Source organism: Mauremys reevesii, linkage group 3, assembly GCF_016161935.1.
Source record: "Mauremys reevesii isolate NIE-2019 linkage group 3, ASM1616193v1, whole genome shotgun sequence".
In the NCBI taxonomy this organism is placed as follows: Eukaryota; Metazoa; Chordata; order Testudines; family Geoemydidae; genus Mauremys; species Mauremys reevesii.
The window spans coordinates 110,956,240-110,978,740 of record NC_052625.1 but is presented as its reverse complement, the minus strand read 5'-3'; the positions used below and the strand labels follow the sequence as shown (position 1 = coordinate 110,978,740).

The window sequence follows — 22,501 nt, the reverse complement described above, 5'->3', positions numbered from 1 at the left end:
CAGTAACTTAATTAAAGTAAATGGAGTGACTCCATGTTTACAAAGGAATAAATGAAACCAGAATCTGGCCTTTGATTTTCCACTCATCAGTGCCCAATAATTATTCAGGTAAATTCTTGTTCTCTTTTGCATATTATTCATTCACCTCTTACACAAACACAACCATACTGTTTTTCTTTATATATCTTGATTTTTTTTTTAACATAGCATTATTAACAAGGGTTTTGCATTCAACTCTGTTGCAAACCAGCTTCAAGGTACTGGGATGGGATTAACATTAAACGGGATGAAATTTCAAATTAATCTAATCTAATGTGCCAAGATGTCAGGACTCCTGCTAGGAAGAAATCTCATCAGAAAGCTTACTCTTGTTTATAACTATTTTCCATCTCTTTTTGTTTGCTTTGCTTCCTTGAAGTTACAGCTGTAGCTTGTTATTAATGGCTGTTTCTCCAAATGATCCAAGCCAGCAAACTGTATCCCAGCCTCCACCTCAGAAATATCTCACTAGCAAATCTGGTCAACCAAATTTAGCAAAACAATTTTTGGATTTCTTTGTTGTGTAAATAAATGCCAATCAGTTTTGGTTTTTGTTCCAGTGGTTTTTGTTCCACTAAAATGAAAACAACATCAACAAAAACTAAAGCTAGTCTATTCATTTGTTCAGATTCAAAAGCCGGTTTCCATTTAATTTTTATGTTTTAAATCCTTCAAATAAAATGCAGTTGTGATTATTGCATATTTCTGTAGTCACTTCTGGCCCAATTCTGTACCTGTTTATAGATCAGAAATTCCTAAAATGTAGTAGTGCAGTAGTAGTATTGCTAAAGCACCAGGCTCGCATGGGATGCCACATTCATTAGCCAGATACAAAAGCACCTCCACACTCCCGGCAGTGAAGCAAGTGATCTTCACAATGCAGGCTGCAAAAAGGGGCTTTTCTTGCTGTAACAAGGTGCATACTGCATCCCTGGGTAATCAACCCCTGCACCTCCCTCCTCAATGAGTCAGGAACACTTCAGTCTGGTGCAACACCCATGCTCTCTATTCTCTAAAAGTTTCCCACCATCAGTTCACACCGGTAACTCTCACCTCCTTCTATGCCTGACCTTTCTCTTTACCTTCCCCTCTTTCTCTCTCTGGCTTCCTCCCAGCCTTTATAGCTCTGGGCTAATAAAACTGGCAGGTGTGACCAGTTACCCAGCAGGCACAGGGCTATTCACCCAGCCCCAATCTATTTCCCTTAATTGGGGCTGGAGTGGCAGGAGCTGATGAAGGGCTTCTCAACCAGCACCAGGGGCGGCTCCAGGCACTAGCACGCCAAGCGCGTGCCTGGGGTGGCAAGCCACGAGGGCGGCAGGCAGGTTGCCTTCGGCGGCATGCCTGCGGAGGATCCGCTGGTCCCGCGGCTTCAGCGGACCTCCCGCAGGCGTGCCGCTGAATCCGCGAGACTGGGGACCTGCCGAAGGCAGCCTGCCTGCCGTGCTTGGGGCAGCAAAATACCTAGAGCTGCCCCTAACCAGCACCCTGCCACACTTGCACAGAGTAGGTGTGTACTGTGTCTTATGAACCAGGCACCATAGTGCAAGTGTGTACAGCAGTGCTTCAATGCAGAAAAATGAATCCAGGTCCTTCCCTGGAGTAACTGTCCCTCCACAGCATCAAGACTGAGAAGAGACCCATTACTCCATGGAGTACGTGGCTGTATAAATCACCCATATCTCATTAAACCATGTGGTACCCAGAACCTCCTGTGAGTGCTCCACTGCTAGCAAGTCACTATAGGAGGATGTACTCTCCATGGCAAATGCCACTTAGCAAGGCTATGGCCTTACACAAAAGCTATGCAGTGGATAGGTACAGTCATTTGAATGTGGTACCATCAGCTGCCCGTAGTGCTCAGCTCAGCGGTACAGAATACTATTCTACGGTCTGAAAAAATTGATTAGAAAAAGTGACATGAGATTTTGTGTACTGATGGTTGGTGTTCAGGATGGTTTAGGATAGTTATTTTATCTAATTAGGTTCACCAAACCTATGAATGCTTTTTGAAAATGAGCTCTGGCTAATTTTCACCAGACAGTTTCAATGACAGACATACAGATGTTTTGCTCTCCTCTTGCTTTTGACATGTAGTATTACCTTCTTGTTTACTTTTACCTTCCCATATATCAACAATATTTTTTCCATTATCTGTTGATCTGCCTGTCCAATTTAGATGATAAGCTCCTCAAGGTAAGGTCCATGTTTTCTCATTAGAGTTGATTGAAGATATTTTTGTTGAAACTTTTTTCAACCAAAAATTGGGCTTTAACTAAACAATAATTTTGATGGAAAGTATCTGCTTCACTTAAAAGTTCTAGATTTTTCTTCAGAAAGTTAAAAACTGAAAATATTCATCTGTAAACTGAAATGTTTTAGGGGGGTTTTGACAAAAAGTAAATTTTCAGCAGAAAATGTCAAATGACATTTATTTTGTCATTTTGGTGTAATTGTTTCTGCACAACACCCCCGTTCTCATTTTCTGATCAGCTCCACTTCTTATACACATATGTAAAGCACCATGCAAGCCAGAGCAGGTCAACTGAGCAGAAGCCCTATGTAGCTGGACCCACAGAGCTGGGATGGAATCCTGACTCTACTGAAGTCAATGGGAGTTTTGCCATTGATTTCAATGGGAACAGGATTTCACCCCTGAAATCTATTTTCATAGGAATCCAAGGAGGTTGGTGACCACACTCCTGTCCCCACTGTAGCCCTGCAAACACCTCCACCCTGTGGAGAGCATTTGTCAGAAGCTGTGAAATTAAACTCACAGAATAGCCAGGGCATCTGTCCATCTCCCATGTGGTATGCTGAAAAACATGCTTCAAATACTGAATTTTTACATAGGTCTGAATTGTGCATAAATTTACAACACATGCTTAATTTTACACACTGTGAGTAGTTCAATGGATTAATCACTGTGTGTAAAGTTAAGCATGTGCATATGTTTAGCTGACACTGTTATGCAGTCCACATTAAATTCAATCCTTATTTCTCACTAATCAGTTTTGAACTCTGCCCTCCAGAAAGAGTTCCAGAATTTATGCTGTACCAAATATATATGCATCTTTAAAAAGTGTGTGATTTTTGGAGTTTACTGTGCTAAGCATAACAAAGTCACTGTTGTAGTTCCATTCCCTATTTATATATGACACTGAGCACCGCTATGTATCTTGATATTTTTTCAGATTAAAACAAGGTTCCTCTAAAATTTTCCTTACATTAGCCATACCCTGGATGTGGGGAAAATATCAATTATGTTTTGTTGTTACTGAAATAAATTGCTTCTTACAACAAATTAATTCAAAGATCGCTTAAATAGGAAAAGGTACAGGCTGCAAAAGAAAGAGCCAAATTATTAGATTAGGTAAATTTCCCTTGGAGGATGGGAAACTTTCCATACCAACCACGGAAGCTCCACACAACTCCAGACATTTAAACTTGGATGATTCCTTCTTAGTGAATGCGGAGTGTATTCTGTGACAGTTTCAAATGAAGAACATAATCTTGAATTGAAATAACAGTGTTGTTTTGTTTATTTATTTTATAAACTGTGTTGTTGGAGTCTGGGTTTAGCTGCCTCTGAAGGTAATTTAAACCATCTAGCAAGGTTACTGAACACAAATTCTGTCATCAGTGTGGGGAACAATGTCCTTACCATCTGAATGGAAAATGTTATTCAGAACATTGACATTTCTTGTGTATGGTTTAAAAAGGGGACATTTGTTTGCTGATTGACCACACTGCTTAATGTAATAAGAGACTCTTATTTAAATTTCACTATTATACATCATTAAGACTTGATTACTGTACTGTAGCTTGAAACTGTAGGATTTTCACTGAGAAAAATATGCAGTTGCAGCTAAATGCTGCTCTGTTTTTTGCATTTCTAAATTCATGCTGTTTTCCCACCATTTCCTCAAAGGTTATCATAATTAAATTAAATGATTCTAAATTCATACAATCCCCCAAAATCATCATAATTAAAGGACAAAATCCTAATAACTGTTATGCCGCCATATACCCAATAAGCAGCCATGCAACCATAAACTAAATGACTTTAACAGGGTAAGAAGAAACAAACAAAATAGTAACAGCAAAAATTTCAAAATGAGCACAGGTGGACAACAATTACAACCGTCACCCAGTCCACCCCTAAATTCCTGCTTTTTTTTCCAACTAACCAGTTTGAATTTATTACCTACAAAGAGTTCCAGAACTTAAAAGTCATCTCAATCCAAAAGAAACATACATCACAATGAGCATTCACAAAGACTTGTTCCCCCTCAGGTATATCCTCAGCCTGTTAACAGATTGCAGTAACAGAGTAAAAAATGCAACCCTGAGGAGTAAGCTGATTAAATGTTTGGGTCAAGAAAATACATGTTTCATTCAGTTATCTTACACTGCCATCCTGTCATTTCTCTCTCAAGCATGAGGCATATTGGCATAGTAGCTGTGATACACACACAGAATCTCAGCTCTCAGTGCAGACCACACAAAATTAATCTGAAGTAATCAGGAACACCATTACTACTCTGTGAAAATAATGAAGCAATAAAGTAATATTTAACTTCTAATGTTTCAGATAAAAAAAATAGTACTGTACTGGTAGTTGATAAGGGATGCTTTGCTGGAAATGAGCAAATAATTTGCCATGAAAAAATATACGTTCAATTCATGTACTTCCTTTTTTGCTCATGAAAGACCCATGAATAAACTACAATTTCCTTTTATTTGTTTGCTACTAAAAAATATTTGACTTTTTTGTGGGGGGAAGCTTTTTTAAAAAAATTACTTTCTGGAATGACTGCTAATAGTTCTCTGTGATCAATCTGTTTAGGCACATGGTATTTTTTCTGTTCTCTAAGCCAAAACTATTTCCAAAATCAAAGTGAATTCATGAAACATTTCAGTTGTCCTGAAACTGAAAAAGTTTCTCCCATCTCTACTCTTTCTGTAACACCAAACATTTACTAGATACTGTTGTAAATAAATAATAAAGACATGGGATACAATTTTTAAAAGCATTTAGGCCTGGTCTACATTGGGGGGATCCATCTAAGTTATGCAACTTCAGCTACGTGAATAACGTAGCTGAAGTCGACATACTTAGATCGACTTATCATGGTGTCTTCACTGTGGTGAGTCGACTGCTGCTGCTCCCCCGTTGATTCTGCCTGCACCTCTCACAGCGGTGAAGTACAGGAGTTGACAGGAGAGTGCTCAGGGATCGATTTATCGCATCTAGATTAGACGCGATAAATCGACCCCCTCTGGATTGATCGCAGCCCGCCGATCTGGTGGGTAGTGTAGACATACCCTTAGACTCTATCCTCGGTCACTCAAACACTTTTGAAAATCTTATGCATGGTCCCTGCCCTCCAAAGGCTTAAAGAGATAACATATAGAAAAGAAAAAGGACGCAAACTGTATGTGGCTCAGTAGTGTGGTAAAACATGTTAATGTTAATTAATTCCATGAAATTCACATTCTCTAATATTGGGCCAGATTCTGATATCCTTGCATTGGGTAGCTCCTTGCTCCATAAGTAGTCCCATTGACTTCAGTGGAATAAAGTACTATTCAGCATCAGTGGAAACATAAGGGTCAGCTTCAGATACTACCACTCTTTCAAAGTAATTAGTGCTATTTGAATATTCTTATTATCATTCATATCTTTTCCAGCACCCAAAAAAGTGGTAGGTACCTCATAAAACAAAGAGAAAGACATAGCCCAGGCCTAAATATCTTAAAATCTAAAATTAGTCATAGAATCATATGAATGATAATATGAATATTCAAACAGCACTGTGCATCTCTCTATCAGTGTTATAGAGGGTGAACAATTTATGATGGTAAAATGGATTTATTTGGGGTTTGGACCCCACTGGGAGCTGGGTATCTGAGTGCTGTGGACAGCAGCACTTCTTAAGCTATTTTCAGTTAAGCCTGCAGCTTGTGGGGGATGTGGCTCAGACTTGGATCTGTGTTTGCAGCAGGCAAGTGTGTCTGGATCAAACAAGGCAAGGTACTGGAGACCCAAGCTAGCAGGGAAAACAGGCTCAGAGGTAGTTCCAGCACATCAGGTGGGTGTCAGTCCCAAAGGGGTTTCTGTGACCCAACTTGTCACACTCTTGCCAGTTCAGTGGAGTGATTTTTGACATTGCATAATCTAATGTGCCTGTTCAGGCTTGCAATGAAGTGAGAGCCCACCAGATCAAAGGCCAGATAGCTTGCAAGCTTTGTGGCACACGATGAACACATTGCAGACAATCTAATTTTATAGGGTTGAAATTGTTCTGCACATGCAATGTACATGTAAAATACAGAACTTTTTTTGTTTCAGACTGTCTGATGCAATTTGCTAGAGTTATGACATTAAGCAAAACGTAAAAGTTCAGGCCTACGAACAACAAGAAGTTACTGTCTGGAATCATTGAACATAAAAATCAGTGCCCCCATTTAGGTACCAAAGGCTACAAGCCGCCTCTCTGACTTTTAATCAGTCAGTCTCTTAAACTGGAGTCCCTTTGTGTTTTTCACACTAGAGTCTTTGGTATTACTAAAGCATTCCCATGTCCAAAAGCTGAGTCTCCCTTAGCAACAAGATTTTTGAGGGATTCTGCTTTCTAATAAGAGATTACTATGAATCTGAAAATGAAGTTTAACCAGCAGCTGCTAGCCTGCTCCAATGCAGATAAATCTTAGTTTAAAAGGCACTCCCTTCTTGTTGCAAGACCAGTATTGGAAAAATGGTTATGTACAAGTGTACTTCAACATTTTTCAGTGTTCGATAACTAGGCTTTTCCTGGTGAAATATATGGCCTGATTTGATTATTCTCTCACTCATCTTTTGATGATTAAAAGCAAAAATAATTGCCTACACAAAAAATTCCAGAACTCCTCAAAGCAGACTTAAAAAACATCTGTTTTTTTTCTTTTGAAGTAGGATAAAACAATGGGACTCAAAGTGATTTACTTCCCTAATAAATTTGAGTTAAAAATACTTTATCACTACCTTCTCTGTCACCCAACATATTAATAATGATGAAAAAAGTTTATTTGTGTCAAAATGCTATTTGTTTTATTGTACATGAGACACTCAGATATTTATATTATACACATATCAAGTATATATTTACCAATATATATGGTACTTGATATTTGACCAACCAGATGTATTTTTGACTGTGTCTTATGTGTCCACCCATATAAACCCTAAACATTGTATATTCTCCCATTCCATCATTGGTCAACATGTTTGCTCCATTCTCACAAGTGATACTGCACAATGAATGGAGATACATGAAAGGGATGGTTTGAGTACGTATCCAAACATCATAGATACTCTCTGAACCTCTGCAGAGTCTGCAAAATTGTGCTGCAAATCTCATAAAGACAGGCTCTCTGATGGGATCTGCAGTACTTCCTGGTTCCATTTGGTCATGGAAATAGTGAAGCCTTTCTTCCAATATTTTGGCTATTCTGCTTCTGGTCCCAGAACCTCCAAGCAGCATGAAAATTAAAAATAATGGCAGGGGGGACGGCAAAGAAACACAATGGCTGATTTCTTTGCATCTTCAGCAAGGCTGGTTCAAAGTTCTGGGTGAAGGTACCAAATTCTGGGTAAGTTTGTTCTTATTTTATACAACCTGCTTTGACTATCCTTAATACTAGAGAGACAAGGTGGGTGAGGTAATATCTTTTATTGGACCAACTTTGTAAGCTTGAAAGTTTGTCTCTTTTACCAACTAAAGTTGGTCCAATAAAAGATATTACCTCACCCACCTTGTCTCTCTAATATCCAGGTACCAACATCACAACAACACTGCAAACCATGGAAGATATCCTTAATACCAATATTCAGTCTCAAACAACTTTTTTCTGCCTATTACTACTATTCATGTAGAGATTATTATTAGGGATTGCAAGATTCGTTCCACAGTTTGTTTGTTTTTAAAAAAAGATACTTTAAAGAGGTTAAGAGAATAAGAAAGAAAAATGGATTGGGTGTTGAAACTAGTATGGTCATGTTACACTTAGTGCTGAAAAACCTTCAAGCAAAGTGATTATGGAGTTCCTGGCTTCTAAAACATACATTCTTTCATCAATAGACGTTATAAATTCTCAGAAGTGTGTACACACCACTCAAGTATGTGAAGGGAAACAGAGGTGTGCCAGGTGTGGTGGGAGAACATGCGAATAAAGCAGATAATACTGTATTTAAGTTTTTAATTGCAGTGGGAAATATAGTGCTGTATTTGGGACATCTGAGGTCAGCATTTATACCTAAGACGCACAGGGCCAAAGTAATAAATAATATAATTTTGGCTGATGCAGTTAAAGTAGTAAGTAATCCAATTAAAATAAGTCTTAGGGAGAAAGAAAGCACTGAGGCCTAAGCTAAAAACAGTAAAAAAAAATGTTACCGAAGAATCATGAACAGAAAGAGATAAAAGGACTAAAACAAGCTTCAAAAATATAGTTTCTGTGGAAGTGTTTCTAATGAATTTGAAACTGTCATTTTCATGACATCTGTATGGCAAACATCTGTATAGTGCAAGCTCAGAAAAAATGAAGAAATAAGGTCACCAGATAGATTGAAAAATAAGACAAAACAAATTAATAGATATGTGAAGCATTAATAGTGAAAGCGATCTGGTGCCATTTTATATATTGTGACAAAGTCAGACCTGGCAGTTCTGGAAGGGTGGTTGAAGGTAGGTATATTAGTCTTAAAATGATTAAAGCACTTTTTCCTATGAACTGAAAGAGGTTACCCTCAAGTTAATTATCGCCACCTGAGTTTAATGAAGGGCAGCCAGTAACCTTTAAAAATCTCTTCCAGTGAGAGGGATAAGAGAGGATGGATGAGAAACAAGCTGCAGAAGGGTTGTGTGCAGTGAGGGGGAAAGATTTCTCACAGGTGAAGAGCTGTTTTTCCCTATAAGTGGAAATCTTTTGTTTATTTTTGTTTGGGGGGCCTTGGTTCTCAACATAGCTGGACCCAGAGAGGGTGGCTGGCAATTGATAGTGACATAAAAAGAGGCAGTACTCCAGCTGGTGTTAGGAAATGTAATTTTTTTGTTTTTGTTTAAAGATGCTTTGGGGCCAACCCCATAAATATTGTAAATAAACAGATGTGAAGTATTAAACCTCCAGTGTCAGCCTGTTTTACCCCAGGCCTCCTCAACACCACAGGGAGAAATGCTGAGACCTGACATGACAAAAGAGATATGTTGTCACATGATGTAGAAAAGCAATGGAAATCAGAGTACATGATGGTACTTAAATGGATTTCAGAAGTTTTAATGTGCCTCCAGGGGAGAACTCTTACATAAAATGAGAAATAATAAAAATATTTTTTTTTAAATGTAATCCTTGACCAAATAAAATAGCATAACCTAAACTAATCCTTTCATTACCTGCAGAAAACCTGAGTATTCAGGCTCCAGGCAGGTGGCGTACAGAGCAAGTGGGGGGTGGAGCTGCTCTCTCTCTCTTACTGACATAGCTCCTATGCCAACCTAAGGGTTGGCATAGGACCGGTAGCCTCTCTATGCCAATTATCCATGCACACAAAATCCATGCTCAATGTGGCTTATACAAGACCAGTGCAGAGATCTTTTCATGGGGGTTAGGAGTGCATAGGCACCCCTCTGTGACTACCATGTCAGCAGACCCTCCACTCATTCCCTGTGAGACGCTTACATGGTGCAGAGGACTTTGCCTTATGCATATGGGGAGAAGGATTGCTCATTGGCCTGCTAAACTCAGGGTTTTGAGTTCAATCCTTGAGGGGACCATTTAGGAATATGGGGCAAAAATCTGTCTGGGGATTGCTCCTCCTTTGAGCAGGGGGTTGGACTAGATAACCTCCTGAGGTCCCTTCCAACCCTGATATTCTATATGATACATTTTGTATACTCATTTCAATAAAAAGCACATTTAGAAAAAGTAGTGAGACAAACTTTCATTTTCATGAATGGCTAGTTAATAACTCAGGGCTAACTTCTATGTATAGGAAAAATAAAAACATACTGCATGGTAGCAAGCCCCAGGCATATTCCACATCCTGGAGCTGCAAGCAGCAAGACAGGCAAATGCACATCTAGCTGTGGGAGGTTTTTGCACGCAGGAGGTGATGTACAAAGCCAGTTTCATCTTGGGGTTTCAGAGCTACTGTACAGCCCTCTTGCAGGTCCAGCATGTGGATTAGATGATGCCTGACATACTCTATTCCCAACATGCCCCCTTCTTCAGTTCTACCTATTGCTATTTTTAAAATTGGCCTGTTGCACACTCACACTGGTATTTGGTTCTGCAGACAGAAAGCTCATAATGGGACTGAGAGGGTGTAGATGAAGGCTGAACAAACCCTTAGAAGTTTAGTGAAACAAGAGGAGGCGATACTGTTCTACTGTTTGAAGCTGTATACAAAAACAGTTCAGTGCCCGGTACTGACTCTGGTTCAAAATAGTTTCTTCTCTATGTTGTTGAAAGTATACTTTGTATTTATGACAGGTAAAGTGATAATATTATTATAATAATAAATAATAATAAATTATTTGTATTGCAGTAGCTCCTACAGCCCTCAAACAGGAGGGTTTAGCAGAGCCTGCACAAATATATAGGCAGACACTGTCCCTATCCCAAGGAACTTAAAGTTCTAAGAAACATAAAATAAAGGAAAATTAAAATGAGAAATCATAACCCAGATTCAGTGTCCCATTATTGTACTTATGCTCTGTTCTCTGTTAGTGGATATGGTGTAAGGCATAGTTACTTGCTCCTGTTCTCATTGTAGCTCTGGGTTGAATACAGAAGTAGTCTCATCTGTTACATAATTTACCTGTTGTATGCAGAGTAATTGTAGCTATGTCGATTCCCAGGAGCTTAAATTCATAAGTCTGCTAGACACTAAAAATCAAGGACTGAAACTGGATTTATGGCTTATTACAACAATCCGTAACCCACTAACTCCCTCTTTTTGTCCTATGACTGCAGAGGTGTTAACAGGTCACTCTACCTTGAATGGTCCCTTAAGATGTGTGCTAGCTACTTATGCTAAATCTGTTCCACCTTGCATTTAGCTGTGACACTCAGAGTACCTTTCCCAGACCTGAAGAAATGTTCTGTGTAGCTCGAAAGCTTGTCTTTCTCACCAACAGAAGATGGTCTAATAAAAGATATTACCTCACCAACCTTGTCTCTCATGTCATTTACCTGTCACTTGGTGCATCTTGTTCTAGGATATAGAGGCAGTGGAGAAATGCTGATTTACACCAGGTGAGGATCTGGCCCATGGAAAACAAAGTGAATGTTATGGGTTTTTTTTTCCCTACAAATGGCAAGGTACCAGATAATGAAAACAGTGCAGGTGGCACTTTACACTGATTATAATACATTGTGTGTGAAATCCTGAACGAACAGAAAGAACTGTTAGTTCACTGACATACGTCATTTCATTACCCTACCTTGTGGTAGGAATAATGGCCCAATCCTGCAAAACCTTACCCAGGCAAACAGTCCCACTGGCTTCAATGGATTACTTGGATGAGTAAAGGTTTGTAGGATTGGGCCCTAACTTCCTTAACACACAAGTCTCCAAAACAGCACCTAATGCAGTCTTAAATGCCTTTGAACTAACAACCACCACCATTCAATTTGGCAGGCTCTTCACCCAGACAAGAACATGTTTCCTAAAAGTGGTTGGGGTATTTTGTGTCTTTCAGGCCCACAGTGGGGTGAAGCAGAGCTGCACTGCCTGGAAGGAACTCCTGAACAGCATAGCTTCTCTCCTGGACATGCAGGGAGAATGAACACTGCATCTTTTAGAAAGGTGGAGCCTGCTCCCCACCAGCAGAGTTGGACAGCTCTGTGTGAGAAAAGGGGGCTGATGTCTCCTACTGTGGGTGACTAGAACCACACCCCAGCTTTCACAGTTTTTTTTTTCCCCAATAATCACTTCCATTTCTTCACCTCCTTCAGTCTACAATCAGAGAATCTTAAAATTCTTCACTGCCTCGCTTTATTTTTATCTCTATTTCCCTAAGGTCTCATCTAGAGAAAATATTGTACTTTACAATGAAAAATAATATATTTGAAAATAAATTAGTCAGAGGATAATAAAAATTAACACAACGAAATGAAAGAGTGAGAAAAGGTGTGCTATATGAACCAAATTCTACTTAATTTGGAGTTGGACCAGCTTAAGGGCTTAAACCAGTACAGTACTTAAGCATTTGTGCATAACTAATTGTTTAGTCCTACTGAAGTTGATGAGACTGCTTATGTATTTAAAGTTATGCACGACTTAAATGTTTTGCTGCATCAAGGCCTACACAAGAGTAGAAATGGGCCAAATTCAGTATAGCTGAATCCTTATGGATGCATTAGAATTATATCAGGAACAAATTTTGGCCATTTTGTCTGAATCACTGCTTTTTCTCTCTCTAAAAGTGGGATGCCTTGTTTGTGTTGAATGTATACAACAGAAGAAACCATGAATCAACATCTACTTATGTATCCAAATAGCCCAATCAGTTTGTTGAAAGCAGATAATGCATTTGGCTTCTCCTTTGTCCATTTCTATCTTTGTTTGCATAGCCCATGTCCTTTTTGGAGATCCATAATCCCATTCCTTTGTGTAAGCAATAAGCATTTGGAAATGTACAATGTGTTTGCAAGAATACGTCTGTATAAATCCATAACAAGCCTGCATAAATCAGCTATATAGCTGTGTGACATATCTGAAAATTCAAGTTCTACCCTTTAGAAAGAAATGCTAAAAGAGGGTTTTCACAATTCCTTTTCTCTTCTTCTCTCGGTAATCAGTTTAGCTGTCAGTGAGTACTACACCATTTAAATTACAACATTGCTTTCTTCCACAAGTCAGAAAAACATTGAAAATAATATTAAAATTTTCAGCTATTTATAATAAAATATCAAACAGGAGACTTTCAAAGTTTATAAGATTCTAATATTCATTATAAATCACAGCATAAGTAAAGAATATGAAATACCACACTTCTGTGAAAAAAAATCATTCAATAAGTAAATTTCAGCTTAAGTTCTCAAACTTCATCTGACCACATATTACATTCATATGGTGCACCTATAGTAGCTGTCATACAAAGCATCTTAAGGCAAATTATACCAAGTCTTTTCAGGGAAGATGTAGGCTCAGAATATTAAGAAGGTTTCTTTCTCTAAGTCTATAATATATAACTAAACTATTGTTGTGTGTAAAGTAAATAAGGTTTTTAAAATGTTTAAGAACATGTGTACAGTTGCTATTAAGATCACCACTGAAAGACAAGCATAGGTCCTTAATATTCTGAGCCTACATCTTTTGAAAACAGATATCAAGGAGTTTTCACACATTAATATTGTAGGCCAGGGGTAGGTAAACTATGGCACGGGCGCAAAAGGTAGCACGCGAGGTGATTTTCAGTGGCACTCACACTGCCTGGGTCCTGGCCACTGGTCTGGGGGGGCTCTGCATTTTAATTTAATTTTAAATGAAGCTTCTTAAACATTTTAAAAACCTTATTTACTTTACACACAACAATAGTTTAGTTATATATTATAGACTTAGAGAAAGAAACCTTCTAAAAGTGTTAAAATGTATTACCGGCACGTGAAACCTTAAATCAGAGTGAATAAATGAAGACTCGGCACACCACTTCTGAAAGGTTGCCAACCCCTGTTGTAGGCCAAATTCTGTTTTACATATACCCTTGTATGACTGGTTACCGCTGACTCCAATGGGGTTTACATGCAAGTAACAGGGGCATCATTTGCACCTAACAATTTATCCGGTAATACAACACTGGAACATTGATTAAACCCATGGTACCACAGAATAACCATGTCTCAAATACACATTAGAGATAATGGGTCAAGTTCTCTTAGGGTATGTCTACACTGTAAAAAAAACCCCACAGCAGCAAGTCTCTGAACCCAGGTCAACTTACTTGGGATTGTGTTACCAGGCTAAAAATAGAAGTGTAGACATTCTGCCTTGGGCTGGAGCCTACGCTCAGATCCACTCCTGTTGCTGGGTTTCAGAGCCTGGGCTCCAGCCAAAGCAGGAATGTCTACACTGTTATTTTTAGCCCTGTAGCACAAGCCCCAGAGCCTGAGTCAACTAACTTGGGCTCTGAGATTCTCTGCTGGGGGTGTTTTTTGCAGTGTAGACCTTTTGTTTTTAGACCCTTGCAATCTCATCGAAGTTATTGGAGATGCATGAACATAACAGAGAAGCCCAACAATAGTAGTAACATCTTCATGTTTTTACTTGAAACATCAATGGATTTTAGGAAAAATTAAAACCTTGAGCCTGATCCTGCAACCCTTATTCATAAATAATAATTGTATAGTACCATTCAAGTCAAGGACTGCTAACTGCAGGATCATGCTCCTTTTAACTAGCACCATCTAATTTTGTTTCCCCAAGACTAAAATTTATCTCAAATAATTCTTACTTTGTTCTTCTAACATCTATTCACACTGGTACAATATTTTTGATTATATATTACACACCTTAAATTAATAAGGATTGAATCTAAAAATGTTTGTTGATTCAGATAAGCACCCAAATGTATGAATATTTTTTGAACTATCTATTCACTTTGGTCTGCTAAAGCAGGACAGAATTACTGTGAGAATGGGTGCTTTTGTAAAATCTAAGGTACATTGCATTTTTGATTTTGTGAGGAAGAATGTAAGCACCATCTTTCTCACAGTGTTTTTGTGCTGCTGGGTTCAGCCTGAACCAGAAGTTACGGAGGCTAAAAAAATATATAAGGAATAATGCTAACTGGTTGCAGTTTTGTAACCATTTTGAATTTGCTCTGAGCTTTGTAAAAAAGCCTGTGGCTTTTTTTTTTGTTTGTTTTTACCCAAATCAGTTTACCCATTTTCTCTCTCTCACACAGACACCCCTATACCCTTAGGGTCATAAAATCATAGACTATCAGGGTTGGAAAGGATCTCAGGAAGTCATCTAGTCCAACCCCCTGCTCAAAGCAGGACCAATCCCCAGACAGATTTTTACCCCAGCTTCCAGATTTTGCCCCCCTCTGGGTTTAGCAGCCCAATGCTCAAACCACTGAGCTATCCCTCCTCCCCCCTCCCCTTTTCACAAAAACATTTGAAAGATCGTTTGTTTGTTTTTTGTCCCAGTGCAGAACAAAAACAAATCTGAAAACCTTGAAAGTTGCTATGAAACAGAACTGCTGTCCTCTGGACATCTCTAAACATGAGGATATAAATTGGACTCTTCAGACTGAGTCACATACCTTTATCACATGATGCTTTTCATGATGTATAGGTATCTTAAACATTTGGCACCAATATGTTGTGTCTTTGTCCGGTATAGGCACCTGTCTTAATAAAAAGGGAAAGAATACACTAATATAAAAGTCAAACTTTTTTCATGTTGCTTCAATCCCCACCTCTACCCTATCTCCAAATAAAAACAAAACCCAAAGTAACTTACGTCTTGGTTTGTCAAGTCAAAGTATGCCAAAGAGGCAGATATAACATTCTTTTTCTCAGGGTTCAGTAAACGTAGACTCTTTGAGCCGCGATTTGATCCATGGTAATTTTGACCTGCTTCTCCCATGTCTTTGTGGTGATAGGCCCATATCACCCTTACTGTGCTCTCCTTGAAAACAAAATCTTTTCTGATTAGGTATAGGAAGAAGTCCTTCCTCACAGTTTAGTTCACAACATTCCCAAGGCAGATCCAAAGCTGTAGTGACTTGTCATTGCTCTGCTGGAGCCACCCTTTCCTTGTTTTTATAATCTACCCTCATGTTTCTACAATGATTATCCTCCAACCATGTTTTACAGAGATCTCTTTGCAGGGCTCAGCTGGTCTCAGTTGGAGGTTTATTCTGCCACTGAGAAATGTGTGTCATCAAGGTATGTGTGTCTTTCCCACGAATGTTAGTCAGTTTTATGCACAGCCATACGAAGCAGAATAGATCCCTAAACAGCAAATAAACAAGCAAATAAGACAAGTCTTTTTTTAGAGGGGTTACCAGTGCTTCTCCTATAACTGTACCACACTTAAAGCGGGGCAAATGTTGGTTGGGCTTGCTAAATAGGATGACCAGATGTCCTGATTTTATAGGGACAGTCCTGATTTTTGGGTCTTTTTCTTATATAGGCTCCTATTACCTCCCACCCTCATTCCAGTTTTTCACACTTGCTGTCTGGTCACTCTATTGCCGAAGAAGGGCAGCTGTGCTTTATGGCCGGGGGTGGTGAGGGGGAGTGAGGTCAGAAACTGCTGCAAAATGTGAATGGTGGTCAGCTTTGCGGCGCTGACTCAACCTCCAGGAATGTAAGGTATGAAGGCCATAAAGGTGCAAGCCCTGGGCGAGGGAAACCCCTTTGTTCCATGCAGCAGGCCAGGCAGCACCCAGCTACCCTCCCTCCCCTAGTGGAGGCAAATATCAGGTGGGTTAGGACCTGCTGTGGGCATTTTTAAGGGGGGCTGTGAAGGAATTTTTCCCGCACCACCAGATTGGCTTCAGTGGAGTCAGGTTTTTTCGCCTTCCCCACAGCAGGCGTCAGAGATGACCTTTTCTGGTAAGAAGAAAAGGGGGCAGGCTATATGTCACAATTTTATTTTGTAAGTGTGGAGCAGATGTCCAGTGCAGGTACTCCATATGACAAGATAAATGGCCTGGTAAAGGACTTAAAGGAGGTGCTAGATAAAGGAACAGAATGGGGGAGGGTGGTTGGGGGACTCCTATGATTGGTACGGCAGGGAGCCAAACCCCTCCCCTCCTTCTCATAGCCACCTTAACTCTTCTATTAAGAGTGGATGGTAAGGTCCAAGCCATGGGTTGGATGGAAAATGAAGGGGGGCTAGTGGAAGCCACTGGTAATGATTTTAATAAACATGGATTTGCCTGCATTGTACACTTTATCTGCCAGGTAGTCCCAGACATCTATATAATAAAGTTGAAGCCTGATTAAAATCTATATCAAGTGTCTCCTGTCCTTCTTTCGGTATACCCAGACAATGCATCTCGGTCCCTCCTGTTATCTGCTTGTGGCACACAATAGTTTAACGTCCTGAAGGCTGTAATACTTTGTTCTAATTCTGGTTTTTGGGCTCAGTGTGGGGATGATTGGGTGGTGTTTAGTAGTATATAAAGGTGGTATATAAAGGTCAGATTAGATGATCCCATGGTCCCTTCTGGCCTTAAACTCTACAACACCGATTAAAAAACATTTCCTATCATAGCAAACTTTCTAGAGTTAGAAGATTAACATACCAAAGTTAATAACTTGATGCAAGTCTTTCTGCTTGTTCAGTCATCTTTAATGCTATTGTCAGTGAGTACATATTTTAAAACTGCATAAAAAGAAATAATAGTCTATCACAGCCACTATGCAGTAAATAAAAGAACTTAACATGGACAGTAAACATATTTTGAAAAACTGCTCTGTTTAAAAAAAGAGAAAATACAGAAATTAAAATATAAAGTATGTTTTTCCTGCTATATATACAAATTTTCCAGAAACTCATCTTTTTGTACTGAGGTCAAGCATGTAAGACTCAGTATGAAAGAAATTTGAGAAAGGTCTGAGAAACAGATAGAAGGGGAGGGAAAGAAGTTGGAATTTGACTTTAACTGCCCATGCCTACTAAAATACATCCAAATATGGAAATTTTACATGATTAATCTAAACCCCAAAATAGAATTTTTGGAAAGTTTGTGCCTATAGCTGGATAAACACATTTGGTAGTTGAATTTCTGTAGTTCTTTTTTTAATAACTGGCTTCAACGTCATGGTACATTTTTGTGTACTTGATCTATATGTATCTGTCTATATAAAAGCAGAACACCTTACCGTTATACTCTTATCATTTGTGTCACAAGTGTGCAGCTCTCTGCTAAAAGCCAATATTGTATGTGTACTATTTTCCATGGCATATTCAAGATGGTAATCCTGTTGAGAATCTCTCTTCAATGCTCTGTTTGCATCTGTAAAATAATCCTGTTGAAAATACAAAATAAAAACAACTTGCTGTAATTCATTATAAAATGATATGCAGGGCTGGCCTTACCATTAGGCGAACTGAGGCACTGCCTCAGGTGCCAGACTGGTGGGGGGAAGGGGGGGCACTTGGACCCAGAAACCCAGAGTGTAGAAAATCGTGTCTGCTGCTGGTGCATATGTATTCTCTCTGCTCTAGGTGCACAGAGATGGTGGAGTGCTGGAGGGCACAAGAGACATAACAGGCAGGCAGGAGAAAAGGGAGAGAGGGAATAACAGAAAGCAGCAGGAGTTGCAGGGAGAGAGAGGAGGAGGAGCCCCTTATGTACCTCTCTAGCACCCCCAGGAGCCTGGACTGATTAACACCAGCTTCTCAGGGAGCTTCCTGTTGCCTGCTGCTTCCCTGAACCCACTTGAGGAGAACAGGCAGTCAACTGAAATAGTAGGAGCCAGTTAGGCCCTTCAGATGCTGATATCTTCCCTCACTCAGGCCCTGCTACCAGCCTGCTTATTTGTCCCCTTCAATTGAGTATTGAGAGCCACTATAGCTGGCACAGAACAGCAGTCATGAGTGAAAGAAGAAAATGCCCTTCTAGAGCAGCATTCAGAAAAATAAAGAAAGCAAAAGAAGCTTTTCTATCTAAGCAAGAAGGAGCTCTCCTGAGATACATAGACACAAATGTTCACGGTGAGCCTTCCAGCCCCAGTAAGAATGTGAATGGTGAGGAGATGCCTGAGCTTCCAGTTAGTCAGAGTGCAGGTGACCTGCCAGCTACTGCAGCATCCATATCTCCATCTCAAATGGATGTAACCCTGCACATTCCTGAAGAAAGGTGTAGATCAGAGAAGAGTGTGATGGAGGTGCAAGAAACAGCTGCTGCTGAGTTTAGTTCCTTAAGTCTAGATGATCCAGGACTGTGGACCCACTTGAGCAGTGGCCTGAGGGACATCCCAAATGGTAACAAAGTGGAGAGACTGGAAAAATCTGGCTAGAAGTCTGGCATGCCATGAGAAGGCAGCAAATCACCAGAGAGCATTCCATAGGTGGAAAGAGCTTGAGATGAGACTAAGGTTAAAGGCCACCATAGATGATCAGCATCAAGAGAAGATTGCATCAGTCTCTCTTTACTGGCAAAATGTTCTGAAAAGGCTCATTGCCATTATGAGAATGCTTGCTACCCAAAACCTAGCACTGCATGGCACTTCAGATCAGCTGTATGTGCCAAACAATGGAAACTTCCTTAAAATTGTGGAGCTGGTGGCTGAGTTGAATGCTGTACTCCAGGAGCATCTAAGAAGAGTCACCACCCAACAAATGTACACACACCACTACCTTGGAAAAACAATTCAAAATGACATCATACAGTTACTGGCAACAAAAGTCAAACAGAAGATTGTGGCAGATCTGAAGTCAGCAAGATATTAATCTGTTATTCTGGACTGCACACCTGACATCAGTCATATGGAACAAATGACTTTAATGGGGCGTTTTGTAACAACAACAGAACCTAGTGAAAATGTCTCTGCAATGGTGACTGTCAGAGAATTTTCTAGAATGTATTGATATTGATGATACTACAGAAGCTAGTATGACAAATGTGCTTCTTAAAAAGCTGGAAGATACGGGAATTGTGATAGCTGACATAAGAGGTCAGGGCTACGATAATGGTGCCAACATGAGAGGAAAGAACAGAGGAGTGCAGAAATGGATCTGAGAGTTAAACCCTCGAGCTTTTTTTTGTCCTAGGCAGTTCTCATTCATTGAACTTGGTGGTCAGTGATGCAGCATCAGCTTCTAGTGAGGCTGCTGAATTTTTTAATGTATTTTAAAGCATCTATGTATTTTTCTCTGCATCACTCATTGATGGCAAATTTTGAAGCAACATCTGGGAACATCCTCTCTGACACTGAAACCACTGAGTGCCATACAATGGGAAAGTCGAGTGGAAGTGATAAAGCCTATCAAACACCAAATTGGGAAGATAGATGATGACATAGTTGCCATTATGGAGGATCATGCTATGACAGGAACTGTTCATGAGAGAACAGTGGCAGAGAGAAATGTAATCACCAGAAACATACATAACTTCAAATTTCTGTATGGCTTAGTGTTGTGGCATGACATACTGTTTGAAATACATGTTGTAAGCAAGTGTTGATTTTGATATATCTAGAGCAAGGGAACAACTGGGCAAAGCAAAGTCATACCTACAGTCTTACTGGTCAGATGAGGGATTTCAAAACGTTTTGAAGAATGCACAGAAGTTGGCAGAGGAACTTCACACTGAACTATTTCCCACCCATTCAAGAATACAAGAGTTACCGAAGAAGATGACATTTTGATTACGAGGCACGGGATAATCCCATAAGAGACCCCAAACAACAATTCAAAGTTGAATTCTTTAACCAGATGCTAGATTGTGCAATGCAGTCAGTTGAAGAACGTTTCATGCAGCTCAAGGAACACAGCAGTATATTTGGGATGTTGTATGATATTCCAAAACTCCCACTATACCTGAAGAAGACCTATACCAGCAATGCAGGGCACTAGAGACAGTGTTGACACATGATGACATGCACGATATTGATGCAAGTGATTTAGGTGATGAACTGAAAGCCCTTTCAAGATACATTTCAGCAGGATCAACTCCAAAGGCTGTTCTGGAATATATGTGCATAAATAAGATGACCACCCTTTTTCCAAATGCTTTTGTTGCTCTGTGCATACTTCTACACTTCCTGTAACAGTTGCCAGTGGAGAATGCAGCTTCTCCAAGCTGAAGTTAATAAAAACACATCTACATTACTCAATGACACAGGAGAGGCTGGTCGGCCTTGCAACATCTCGATAGAGCATGAGCTGGCCCAGACTGTGGACCTTCAGGAAGCAGTTCAAATCTTTGCAACCAAGAAGGCACAGAAAGTACCACTTTGATTATTCAAACAGATAAAAATGCCAGAGTTTACTACGCAGACAAGAAAAGTTACATTTGCTTTCAGGCATTTGAAACTTAAGTGTTACTTAAAATTTTTGAACAAGGCATTTGTTAGTTCTCCTTTATTGGGGTAGGTAGCAGAGCAGTACCATGAGAGGAGTAGAACAGGAAGAAGGCAGAATTGAGACCTTTCAAATGTTTGGCCCAAGCGAGGGGGCATGGAGGTGTCATTTGAGCTCCCCACCTCAGGTGCCAAAATGTTTTGGGCCGGCCCTGATGATCTGGTATTAAATCCAAAACATCTTTATGTAAAATATTGAAACTACAACAATTGTTTGTTAAAGGATTTATTGTAGATCAGGTTGGATAATTCTCTGGGTAAAAAGTCATCTAAGTCTTTTTCCAGCAAGTGACCTTACTAGTAAACAGTTGAGGCTCAGGAACTTAAAGCAGATCCTTCGTTAACAATAGTATAATTTAATGCTTGTGCCTAGACACCTAGAAAAAACAAATAGGATACTTAAAAGATAATGAGCAAATTCATCTTTACTGTAACTCTATTGATTTCAGAACAGCAAGTATTAATTTCACTTAATGTTTATATCAAAAGTATTTCCTTTTCCTGTCTCCCCACATTTTAGTCTTTACTATTTTTGGGGAAAAAAATCTAAAAGAAATCTACAAATCCAAACGAACCAGCCATTCTAGCTTTAACTACTGTGTTTTTTTGGAAAATTACCATTAAACGGCAAAATTCATCTTACAATGGCATAGTCTTGTTTACACATCTATCAGTTTAAAAAGCCCACTCAAATGTTTTTAGTGTATTTTTTAAAAGAAAGAAGATTAGTCTTCAGTGTAGCAGACATATCATATAATTGCAGAAACTGCTTCAATAATGTCACGTCATTAACCTCTTCACCCCTGAATTCTTTGCTGCCATATGCAGCTGCTTGCTAGCTGTGCCTCATTCCCTCAAGATGACACATCCTCTCATATTGACAGAGCCCCAACCATGTGGAGTTCATAAAAAAAGGCCTTCCATAGGCTCAGGGACAAGGGGAGCAGCATAGTCTTAGTTGCCCTGCTTTGAGTTTTAGGCCTTTTCTGTGCAGATTTTGTTTTTTTGCTACTCAGTGCACTGAACCTTGGAGGGGAGCAGCTGGCCTGTGGTAAGGAAAACATCAAGAGAAAACTGCATTCCCAGCACATGCTAGTGTTCTCTCTGTTACCAAAGGATTTTGTTTGAAGCAGAATTTTTTAACTAGTAGATGTGCTTCTGGGGCTAAATGTGTTTTATGTGGTTTCTATGACTTGCATGCTCCAGTCTCCAGAGAGAATCTCTCGCCTGAATATGCAATTGAGAGAGTTTTAAAAGTGCACGTGCAAATGTTTAGAAATTATATTCAGTGAGGCTGAATTGAAATCTCTTTGAAAATCTGGCTCCTGGTCAACAGCAACTAAATCAAAATCTTAGGTGAAATCTTGGC

General features: G+C 39.6%; 1 protein-coding gene across 2 annotated transcripts in view; it reads right to left on the bottom strand.

Annotated features, from left to right (window-relative positions):
• MOXD1 (monooxygenase DBH like 1) overlaps positions 1-22,501 on the bottom strand; it is a 93,108-nt gene that overhangs the window by 46,286 nt on the left and 24,321 nt on the right. For both annotated transcript variants that reach the window (XM_039531557.1, XM_039531558.1), the window contains exons 2-4: positions 17,929-18,075; positions 15,554-15,721; positions 15,354-15,437 (exon numbers count right to left, since the gene is read on the bottom strand). In XM_039531557.1, coding sequence (XP_039387491.1) covers positions 15,354-15,437; positions 15,554-15,721; positions 17,929-18,075 — 399 coding nt within the window. The remainder of the gene's footprint in view (positions 1-15,353; positions 15,438-15,553; positions 15,722-17,928; positions 18,076-22,501) is intronic.